This window comes from Gossypium hirsutum, chromosome A04, assembly GCF_007990345.1.
Source record: "Gossypium hirsutum isolate 1008001.06 chromosome A04, Gossypium_hirsutum_v2.1, whole genome shotgun sequence".
In the NCBI taxonomy this organism is placed as follows: domain Eukaryota; kingdom Viridiplantae; phylum Streptophyta; class Magnoliopsida; order Malvales; family Malvaceae; genus Gossypium; species Gossypium hirsutum.
In genome coordinates, this window is record NC_053427.1 from 79,436,857 (window position 1) to 79,449,150 (window position 12,294).

The window sequence follows — 12,294 nt, forward strand, 5'->3', positions numbered from 1 at the left end:
GATTGATGATTTTTGCTTGAAAGTGCTTTCTTGGGTGTTGTAGGACTTTGAAAGTTGGTATTTATACCATCTTAATAGATTTCCAACCATTAAGGTTGTTGATGAAGTTAATATGGCCGTTGGGGATGTAAAATCAAAGCATTTATTTCACCTACAACTGCGAGTACCGATACCTTCAAAAAGGGTATCGATATTTTTTATCATAAATGCTAATTCAGTGACTGTTGGAATGAAATAATCGATACTTAAAAAATATTTTATCGATACTTCCTGAATTAGGTTTCGATACTGGATCGATACTTCGTAAGGTTTATGAGAAACATAATACTATTTTAGTATCATTTTTAAGAAAAAATCTATCATTTTCAAAAAGTATCGATGTTTTTGGTATCAATAATTTTTAGGGTTTTTGAAAACAAAATGTGTTTTTGGTCTTGATTTTTTTAAGGGTATCTATATTTCCAAAATTATCAATACATGTCCATAAGGTATCAATACCTTTTCTCCTGGAGCAATTTTGACTTGTTTGAAAATCATTTAAAATGATTTTAACTTGATTGAAATCATTTAAAATGATTTTAATTGGATTTAAATCATTTTGACTTGGTTAAAATTATTTGCACTTGATTTTAAAATTGTTTCAAAGTTTTATCTTTTATACTTCAAGTTTAAAAATTATTTTTTTCAATTTTAGCTTATATTCAAAAACACTTTTAATTTGTTATATCAAAATCTTTTCTCAAATAAAGCTTAGTTTAACAGATTTTTAACAATGAGTTTAAAATCTATTTTGGATGTTATTCTGGACATTGGACATGGGATTTTTATTGAGTTGTTTCTTTATTTTACAAATTTAAATTGTCATGCATGCATGCTTGATGAGTTTACAAATATTTTAAATTATTGAAATCTTTTAAATTATTTATGATTTTTACTTTATTTTAAACAAACTTATATAATTGTATTTTTCTAAATATTTTCAGAAGTCTGCTGCAAAATATTTTTATCAAAATCATTTTAAAGAAACAATTAAGAATATTACAAAACCTTTGCTTAAATTATTTAAGATAATATCTTGATATAATAGTAAACTTCTCAAATATTCATGCTTTAATAAGTGTTTTCCAAAAACAAAATTAATCGATATTTAAATTTTTGAGTTTTCGTAAAAACAATCAAAACATAGCTACCTTCAACAAGTAAATGGTTTCCAATGGTTTTAATGTTATTCGATTATAATATCTAAACCTAGTTTTTGGGGTTACAATATATATGCCTGAGAAATTAATATATTACAATTAATTTTCTAGGAATCACAATTTTGACAAAATTATTTTATCATCCATAATAATAAAAATAATTATATACATTCATTCGTATACATTCCTCTAAACATGCATACAGTTACAAGAATGTCACATAATATTAAATATCATCATACATGAAGAAGAGAAAGAATTTTAGTCTCGGTTTATACTATAAACATAGAACAACCTGACGCTCCGGTATCAATTGTTGGAAAAAATTCGATTCGAAAACGATTTTCTTGCATAATAAAAAATAAAAATTTTGAAAACCGACCCAGTTTGTGATATTTATAACAATAAACCCTAGACCGAATTCACACTTGTGTTTTCAAATGGATAGATCTTTGTCGTTCCTAGTTTTCAACCAAACAATCTTTTCCTCTATTCTCGTACCACTAGCTGCTTTCGTATGTAGGCTTGAACAATTCGAATCAAAACACAGAACTAAAAATAGTTTTCTTATATTTTGTGTGAAAAGGAAAAATATCTTCTTAAATAGAAACTGACAGAATTGCTATTCCAAAAAATAGATTTAATAGTTGAGAATTAATTCTCTCTATTTACGAGCAGAGTAACAATATTTTAAAGTTGGTAAATAACCCTACTAGTGTCATCTATTTATAGGGAGAGGAGGTAGAACCCTTATTGAATTATAGAAGTTTATTTCAATTAGAAAAACAAACTCCTAGTCTATCTAAGAGTGTAGGGGCGACAACTCTAGTTAATATTATTAGAGTTTGTTGTCCACCCCTTTAACATGAGGGGATTTTGTGACTCTCCCATATCGGGTCCAATTACAAGTACTTCCTGGGCTTTTAACCCAATACATTATAATTTGATCCAACCTGATATTTATTTTTCTATCTCGCAATATAAATTTCTTAATATATTTTCAATTAAATAATTTTCTCAACCCAATTCTAATTCTGTTACAATCATGATGACTTTACCGTAAAAGAATCTATGAGAAAATATATTTAATTTTCCTGTATTCAGTAGTTCACTATGACCAAATGATTTATTTTGATTTTCGAACTTCATTTAATTTGAAAAAACATAAATTCAATTTTCTTTTTCTTTTTCATTTTCATTTTGGAGCACTGATCGAGTTACTTTCGTAATGGTATATCATTCAGTAGAGCTCAATCACAATACTAATTAAGTGGAATGACTTTGTGACAAAATGAGATTATAATTAATAAGTGAAAATCTAAAATTTAATTATAAATCATTTGAGTCCTAATCACATATGTCCAATCGGTCCCTCTGCTAACTTGTTAAACCAGAAATGGGAAACATTTGAAAAGAAATGTGGTTTTCTCACTAAATGGAATTGACTTGTAAAATTAGTTTATGTTTTTTAAATTATGATTTAACTAATTAAATAATTGAAGTTTGAAAATGAAATTAAGTTAATTGGTTATAGTGAATCCGTTGAATGTAGAAATATTAAATATATTTTCACATAAATTCTTTTACGGTAAAGTTGCAATAATTTAACAAAATTAAAATCGGGTTGAGAAAATTATCTAATTGGAAAATTAATTAATTAATTAATTAAAATTAATTTATGATGTATATTTTGGAAAATAGAAAAACTTGTATTAGGTTGGATTGGATTATAAAGTGCTGGGTTAAAAGTCTAGTAAGTACTTATAATTGGACCCGATACAGGAGAGGCACAAAAGCACCTCTTGTTAATACATGGGACGATAAACCTTAATATATTTAACTAGGGTTGCCTCCGCTCTCTTTCCTAGTTAGACTAAGATTTTGTTTTTCTATTGAAATGTACTTCTACTAATTTAACAAGGGTTTCACTTCTTCTCCGTATAAATAAATGACACCAATAGGGCTAAAAATACAATTTTGAGATATTATTAGTCTAAAAATAGTGAGAATTTTGTTTTCTAAATATAGATTCTATTTTCCAGAATATTAATTCTACCGATTTCTATTATATAGAGAATTTTTCTTTCCCACTGAAAGCAAAGTAAATAATTTATAGTTTTGTATTTGATTCAAATTTGTTCGAGCCCACACTCGAAGTAGTTCATGGTATGAGAATAGTGGAGAAGGTCATTCAATTGAAAGACGTGAATGATAACGATCCATTTAGCCGAAAAAACAAGTGCGATTTCGGGTAAAGTTCATTGCTATAAATATCACAAATTGGCTTGGTTTTCAAATTTTTAATTTTCCATTGTACAAGAAAACTTTTTTCAAACCTGATTTTTTTCCAAAATTTTCCATAATGAACATCCTCGGCCAGCTTGATTGTCGATAGTACCTTAGTTCCACCTTTCTTATCACGACTCACCGACACAAAAGATTGTCGTTGACGAATATCCAAGATACATATACAATCAACAAAAGGAACCGAAATAGCATTAATATTGTCAAGGAAATTCAAGCCAAACATGTAGTCGTAATCTTCTACATGAATTACCTTAAAGTCTTCCTTCCCTTTCCACTCGCCAATTTGTAGCTCCAATCATTGTGCTACTCCAATAGTTGGGACCTCTTTGGAATTAACCGTCTTGATCCTCTTAGTCGATTTGGTAACTGAGAGACCAAGTTTGCCCACAAATTTCTACGATATGAATGAATCAAATGCCTCCGTATTAGTAAGAACACTCCTTCTTTGGCTTAGGATGTTGATATCCACAAATATCAACCATTTTTGCTTGCGATCCCTCTTCACTTTAACAAAATTGAGTATCATTAATCAAAGCTTCAATAGCCTTTCCTTATCGGGCTCTTCTTTATCTTTTTGGTTGATCGTGGCGAAATCGAATCACTATGGATGATCTCACACCCTATGCGGACCACAATATAAGAAGCATTGTATCTCACTTTTCTTTTCGTTCAGATAGTTTTTGGGTTTTCTTTTCCCTTTTTGTAATTTCCCATTGCCACCATTATGTTGTTATATTCAACTTTTCTTTCGTCATCTCCCTCATCAATGCCCTTATCTTTGGGCTTGGAAGAGTCAAATTTGTCTTTCCACGAAATAAGCTTAATTAAAGACTCTGCCATGATCGTGGATCTTTCCAGTTCTTGGACCCCTTAACGTTCCAATTCTTATTTAACCCATAAATTCAACCTATCAACTTGTTTATCACTCAAATTTGTGATTTGGAGAATCAATTCATTAAACTCATTCACATACCCCTTAATTGTGCTATGTTGCGAAAATCGATGAAACTTAGACTAAGTCTCTTTCTTAGCATATTGTGGGTAAAACTGCACCTTGAACTCTTTTTGGAACTCTTCCCAAGTCCCAATTATGACCTAACTACGCCTCTGATTTGTGGACCTACGTCACCACCACAAAAGAGTGAAATCATTAAAAGATCTAGCAGCAGTATTTACCTTGGCATCGTCATCCTTAATTCTCATGGCATATAAGTATTGCTCCATCTCCCACAAGAAGTTTTCCACTTCCCTTGCGAAGCTTACCGCTTTCAACTTCTCTCATTTAGGGACATATATCTTGTGTTTTTGTGTTGTACCCAACACCTTTTTACCCACGATGGCTTGACACACAACAGCTTTCCTTCAAGCTCCTCTATTCTCATGCTCAAAGCCTTCATTATGGCCTTATTTTCCTCCTTCAAAGCCATCATCATGGCCTCGAGTGCATCCTCCCTCACTATTAGCATATCCATAGTAGAATTAAGCACCCATTGCATCGCTTCCACATTGGAACCAAGAGACTCCCATTCAAATTCCCTGAGTTTCTCTTTGAGTCCAACTCTGCAATGCGTCCCTCGACTCCCTCGAGTGTTTCCCTCACATCCCTCATGAATTCCTTGAGATTGACCACTTGATTTCCCAAAGCCCCTAGCATATCCCTCGATCGGCTAGCTTTCTTTGTCCCCTCACAGATTTCCATTGGCTTAATTTGATTGTTTACTCCTTTTGTCATCTTAACTGGCACATTCAAATCTTAGCTTAGATATCAACTTTTATGAGGCTAGAACTTTAATCTTTCAATCTGTGTGGCCTTAGACAATTTCTTGGTTTCAAATCCGCCTAGGTCAACCTAACTTTCAAAAAGTGAAAATTCTCAAAGGAAATTCTCAAAGGCACCAAAAATAAAATGAAAGCAACTCAAAGACAAAAAAAGAAAGAATAGAAAAGTCACAAGAAAGTAATAGCACGTCAAGTGTTTAAGTAAATGCTCTCAAAAGTATTTGATTACTTTGAATGAGATAAAATGAGATGGTTACAAATGATTAGGAATGCCTTTATTCATAGTTAAACTCCTACAAATCCAACAATACAATTTACTTTACATCTACAGTTGAAATCGAAGTCAATCTATAATTGAGATTCTTAAGGGATTTACATGATCCCGCTAAGATTACAAGATCAAATCTTATAATATTAGTTTTCATATTTACCAAGGCAACCCAGACCTTAAGTGCTTCACTAGGCTACCAAGGCTTGGAGTAGATAGACTTCTCCACATGTTCCATGAATCAGGCAAGTTCAAGTTGGTCAAATGAGCTCTATTAATCAATTGACTTCCATGAGATTCTCTTTGTGCATTAGTCACTGATTTTGATCCGCGGCTCATGACACTAACACATTCCATGACCCTTTCCACCCAAAACTCGCAAAAAACCAAATTTTTTGAGTTTCCTAAGAAAGCTTCGCTCGATTTTATCATAAGCTTTGGCTAGATCGAGTTATCTAAAGCTCATTTTTCTCCTAATTTTGTCTTTTTCAAATCAAAGCATTCTATTATATTGTCTTGGATTTGCCTTCTAGTGAAGAAAGTCGATTGATCGAGGAGAATAATTCCATCCAACAAAGGCTTTAAGCAAGTTGTCATCAATCTAGGGATGATCCCCTAACTAAAGTTATAGTAAATTTTAACACCATACATGTTCAAAATTTGGATATGTTTAATAACTTTTGTTGCAATTACGGTTGGGAAATTCCCAAAAACCGAAAGCAGCTATATCTACTCAAATCTTGTGAATCAACAATTTATTGGTTCACAGAAGGTCCAAGTTTCCTCACATGCTCTCCTAACTCATCGCCAAATGCAATTGTTTGCCCAACAAAATGAAACTCTGTAGTGTAATCTTTAAAGTAATTGCCTGTAGGAAAAGGCAAGCAAGCAATTCCTGAACATCTCTAAGTTTGGCTTTTGTGGACGATTTCAGCAGCGAGTTAAATCATGATTTCAAACGAGTTGGAGTAGAGTTATATAAGTGAAGGTTGAAAGAGAGCAAGATGGGACAGAGGTAAACTCCAACAGATTTTCCCTCATTTTTCTTTTCTTTGTTTTTTTTTAAAAAAAAAGATTAAAAAGAACAAAAAGGACAAGGATATTGATCAAGCTTTCTACATTTTATTATTATTATCTTAAAATTTATAAGAATCATCAATGAAAATAGCTTAAAAAAGAAAATGATTTTTTTTATATTCATTGAAATGGTTCAAATGAGATTCAAACCCCATAATAATCTATCTGGTAGCTTATTTTTATTTGGATACATATCCATCTATTTACAACCTTAATTAAATCCTCAAACATATTGAACAAAATATGAAGGAAACACAAGTTTTTTTCACTTAAAAAACACTAAATTGGTAATCAATCATAGCAAATAGAGACTTCACTTGATATCAAACAGTAGACTAATCTTTCCAATCTGGTTTCCTTACCACAAGAACAGGGCACTTAGCATTGTGAACACAGTGGTTACTGACACTTCCCAGAAAAGCCCTGTTTCCAACAATATTTTTACATTTATTCAGTCTGCAGTACAAGCCTTTATACAATTAAGATACTTGCACACTGTGGACTAACCTCTGTATTGCTCCTCGACCATGGCTTCCCAATATAAGCAACTCAATGTTGAGCTTTTCCACAGCTTCACATATTTTCTCTTTAGGGTCCCCAACTTCTGTCATAGTTTCTGCATCAACCTGCACCGGGGAAACTAAAACTTAATCCTCTTCTGACATCTAGTAGATTTGTCTGCTGTGTTTGGTCAATAACCCTTTAAATTCTGTATATATATATATATATAGAAATCAGACAAATTAAGAATGATTGAAAGAAAGAAATTAAATAATTATTATACCCCACGATTGGCGCAGATGCCCTTGGCTTTCTCCAACAAAGCTAAAGCGAGCTTCTTCTGGTTTTCTTGCACGGTGTTGATCAAATCCACAGCTGTGGCTCATCACATATTAAGTATTTGTGATTAATATGCAGCTGATGGTTTGATTATCGAATAGATTAAAACTAGAAAAAGGAATTAAAAACCCAAACGCAAAAGAAGAGAAGAGAAACATACGAGGAGCACCGTAGGTGGAAGCAGAGAGGTAAGCAAAATTGGGCAAAGGCTGAGCGTTAAAGATGAAAAGCTGAGAAGCAGAGATGGTGTGACCGAGGTTTTCAAGAGCCCACTGGAGAGCCCAGTGGCTGCACTCGCTCTCATCTATTGCCACCATCACTTTCTTCTTCATCTTGTTTTCCTCCATTTTCCTCTTCTCTTTTTCAAGGCCTCAAGCTACACTCGAGAATGATCTTTTAAATAAATGGTAGAAAAGCCTTCTGTTTGCAGCTGTTTTTATACTTTATTTTTTTGGGTAAACTTCCCTCAAAACACTAAATTATTAATAAATTTACATTTGGTTACTCAATTTTAAAAAGTTACAAAATAGTCAATGAACTATTTAAAAGTTCTCATTTTAGTCATTGTTAAGTTTATATATATATATAAAGTTCTGGTAGTAAGCCCCAAGCGACAATTTGAAGATCAATATTGGAGATTCAAATCGATGTGATGGTCAGTATTGAAGACCGGAGAAGAAAGTTGTTTGGATTTTAATTCGCAAATTTGTTATGTTCAAAGTTGGAGACCAGAGAAAAAATTGAGTTGTAGAAGAGAAAGAGAATGAGAGCCTTAGATTGATGCTAACAGTGTGAAAAAGAGAAGGTTATATATTAGTAATTTTAACAACCAAGTGACTTAAATGAAAACTTTCGAATAGTTCAGTAATCATTTTATAACTTTTTGAAGTTAAGTGACCAAAATATAAGTTTACTAATAATTTAGTGACCTTTGGTATAATTTACCCTTAATTTTTAACTACAGTTGTTCCTAATAATTCTACAATGGTCCAAAATTGGTATTTTTTTCTCATTACATTTTTTTGAAATTGAAGCTTTTTTTTTATTAATTTAAAGTTTTAGCTCAATTTATAATAGTTGATGTGGCGTTGTACAGCTAATTTAAGTAAATATGCTAGAAAAAATAACATTTGAGAAACTATTTTGATTTTCAAAAAATTTATTAATCTATGCTATTTTTGAAGAAAAAAAGGAAAACACGTCATACAGGGCGTCTTTTCACTTAGCTAAATATTATTTTTTTCTCTTTTTTTCTTGGGGTTGGAAATTAGAAGTTTGTATATTTATTTTTGTTTCGCGTTTGAGATAAACATTATTATAGTTTTAAGGAATGTTTGAATTTACAATGAAGTTGGGTGACCTACAAATTTCATATGACATATGAGTATGGTGCCATCACCCAAGAAGTCGGATCGCGTTGCAACTCAAGGTCCTAGTTGATGGTAATTATACAGTATCGGGTTGAATTGTAACTGGGGCTTCATGTTTACAAAGGCTATGTTGTTAATGGATAGAGCATAAATGGGGTCGTAGCTGACCGTGGTTATACAAGCACGACAACGAGTTCTTCTCATCAGAAAAGGATGCTTTATAAAACTCAAACACAAATATGAGAAAGAAAAACATTGTGGCATTTTAGTATAATCAAGTAATGTGTCTTATCTATCACCACTGAAGGCGATGACCCCATTATTATAACCTGTGACAGAATTGAGGTGTAATAGGTTATACTGACAAGGTTACCACCTTTGGTGTAGATAGACAACACAAATTACTTAATTATACTGGAAGACCCCTTACATTTTTCTTCCTCGCACTTCTGTATGGGTTTTATGAAGCATGCTCCTCTGATGAGGAGAAACTCGTTGTGGTGCCCACATTAGCACCGTCAAATATGACCCCGGTTATGCTCTATCCTTTGACAGCATAACCTTTGTAAACTTGAAGCCTTAGTTACATTTCGACCTGAGACGGTATAATCACCGCTAACTTGAACCTTGAGTTGCAAAGTGATCTTAACTTCACAAGTGATGGTTTCACACTCACACGACAAGTGAAATTTGTAGGTTACTTAGCTCCACGACATCACCGTGAACCCAAACATGACTTAAAAGTACAACTATGTCACACTCAAAATGAAAGACAAATAAATCTTTAAACCTAAAAAAATTGAACACTCAAGAAAAAGAAAAAAAAAGAACAAATTAAAGGACACCGATATATAATGAGTATGGGATAGGAATATGCATTTATATAGGGGATGGGGCGGGGTAAAAATGGAAAAAATTTATCCCGAGAATCCGTGGTTGCAATGCATGAAATTTATCATGGGAATCCGGTTTGTAGGGGCTAAGAGGCAGAAGCAATCAAGTTGGCCTAAGAGTTGAAATGGGCAGAGAGAAAATCCTCCTTACAATGGGTGTTTTCATCTAACATGTGACTGGAAAACGTGTCTTACAAGGAGGATTTTCATCTAAAATGGCAGATGAAAACGCCACCCGCAGGGGGTGTTTTCTCTAGGTGTTTCAACCATCAAACTTAATTGCTTCTGAGCCCCTATAACTCGAGATTCCTAGGATAAATTTCATGATTCTCGAAAAAAACCACTACAAGGGAGTGTTTTCTCCCCCACAAATTTCATATGCATCGAGGTAAGAGCTCTATAGAAAGAACTCAATACAATAGAATTTCCATATTTACTATTGAAGTAGATCGGTGATCCTAATGATACTTGGCATTAGGAGTAATCGACATTGTCGTGAAAACTTGAATTCCGTTCCTACATTGTTTTTGAATAAAAGGTAATTCGCTCAATTAAGTGTAGGTTTAGGGTTTTAGGTGATGAGAACTACATTTTTTGCTATTTTTTGGGTTTCAAATATATGGAACAGGCTATTTGGTTAAAGACGAACATGCGAGTCAGAGATGTTATCCATTACAATGGTCAAATTTGTAAGGTTAAAATTTTACCTATTTTTGTATCAACACAATTTGAATATCTGATATTCAACTAGAGTGTAACATTAAAAGAGCTTCGAATAGGGATTGGGCACAAAGTGGGGATCCAAAGAAGAATTTCAAGCTTCAAATGTAAATATCTTTTGTCAAAGGACCTCACTAGATATGTCATTTTTTAGATCACTAGGGACAACGATTTGGAGCAGGCGGTCGAATCTCATTGCTCAAGTGGGAATGTGGTACTTAAGTTATATGTCGACTTCATTGAAGAGAACGAAAGTGGCCCGAGCTCAATTACACCGTGCCATCAAATTTCATGCTAGATCAAGAAGTTGAAAGTTCCATCGCACGGGTGTGAGTTGGATTTACATCATTGCTGTAAAGGTCATACCAAGACCCACCAGAACTATCATTAATGGCAAGGCATTCATCAATTTCACACATTGATTTCAACTTCAGGGGACAGTCGGACATATTTGGCCTCCGATCCTACGACACATTCGCATAGCATTCTGTCAATGCCTTTGATTTTAACTTCGACATGCCAATGTTCAACACCAATAACACTCATATGGGTACGCCATCAAATTACTGGGGTGGGCCAAACAAAAGTGATTTTGGGATTGACTTTGAATTTACAAAAATGGATGATCTACTCCCGACAACCTCAATCGGAAAGGACACATGTAACACCCGAACCCGAAACCGACACCGGAGTCGAACACGAGGTGTTAACTGACTTTAACCCCTTATAAAATTTATTTTCCAGACACTGCCCAATCTGTGTACTAGTCGTTTTAAAAAATCATATCTTGAGTTTTGTAACTCGAAAATCAGTTTCGTAATTTTTCCCAGAAACTAGACTCATGTGCCCATCTATGTATTTTTTTCTAGAATTTTTGGTCGGGCCAATTAGTACAGTTTATTAGTCAAAGTCTCCCATGTTGCAGGGGTCGACTACACTGACCTTTGCCCATTACGACTTGGATATCTCCCTGCACAGGGCTTCAATACTTATGCCGTTTGTTTCTATGAAAACTAGACTCAGAGAGGAATCTGTACATATATGGTACGACCCCTAATTATCTCTGGTTAATTTATAATGAATTTCCAAAGTCGGAGCAGGGAATCCAGAAACCGTTCTGGCCCTGTCCCACAAAAATCTGTGTATCTCTTAATATACTGCCCATATGATCTTTTTGTTACTTCCTCATGAAAACAGACTCATCGAGCTTCGATTACATAATTTATTCATCAATTAATTCCACTCCTACTATTTTTAGTGATTTTTCAATCTCATGACACTGCTGCTGCCAGCATCTGTTACGAAAGTAACTAGGTCCATTTCATGCCTACCCTTGATCCAACTCAATCGAACATTCGTGCCATTTTCGCATGGCTTAAAGTTTACATGCCAAAGTTCAAACACAACGTAATAGCTTATACATGCCAAAATGTTCTTCTAAGCCAACTAAGAAGAAAGTACCAAAACTTGCTATCCGGTGTGATGACTTCGATGACGGCCTGACCCCGCAAAAATAGATGAGTCCAAGCAACCTATAATGGGTGACAAGGAAACACCGAGTGAGTTTATAACTCAGTAAGTCATAAGCAATGCACTACCATCCATCAATAACATTATCACAAGAGGAAACAAAATGGAACGAGACAATTTACTCCATCCATACCGAACCATACCATAGTTCCTCCAACCTATCGATTCAGTTTCATATCAATTCATGCATTCACATTCCATATACTCATCAATAGGACATTGAAGCATTTTCATAAATCAATTTATTTTCGTTACAATCAAACGACTAAACGGCCTTTCACCCATCCTACGATAAATTTTATGTACGTGAC

General features: G+C 33.6%; 1 protein-coding gene across 1 annotated transcript; it reads right to left on the reverse strand.

Moving 5' to 3' along the window:
• Window positions 1-6,722: 6,722 nt before the first annotated feature.
• On the reverse strand, window positions 6,723-7,888 carry LOC107898464 (universal stress protein A-like protein). The gene is made up of 4 exons (XM_016823930.2): window positions 7,631-7,888; window positions 7,415-7,506; window positions 7,138-7,256; window positions 6,723-7,053 (listed from the first exon to the last, which is right to left on the reverse strand). Exons 1-4 carry the CDS (start codon window positions 7,815-7,817, stop codon window positions 6,966-6,968), a joined length of 486 nt encoding a protein of 161 aa, XP_016679419.2. The 5' UTR covers window positions 7,818-7,888; the 3' UTR covers window positions 6,723-6,965.
• Window positions 7,889-12,294: the final 4,406 nt, after the last annotated feature.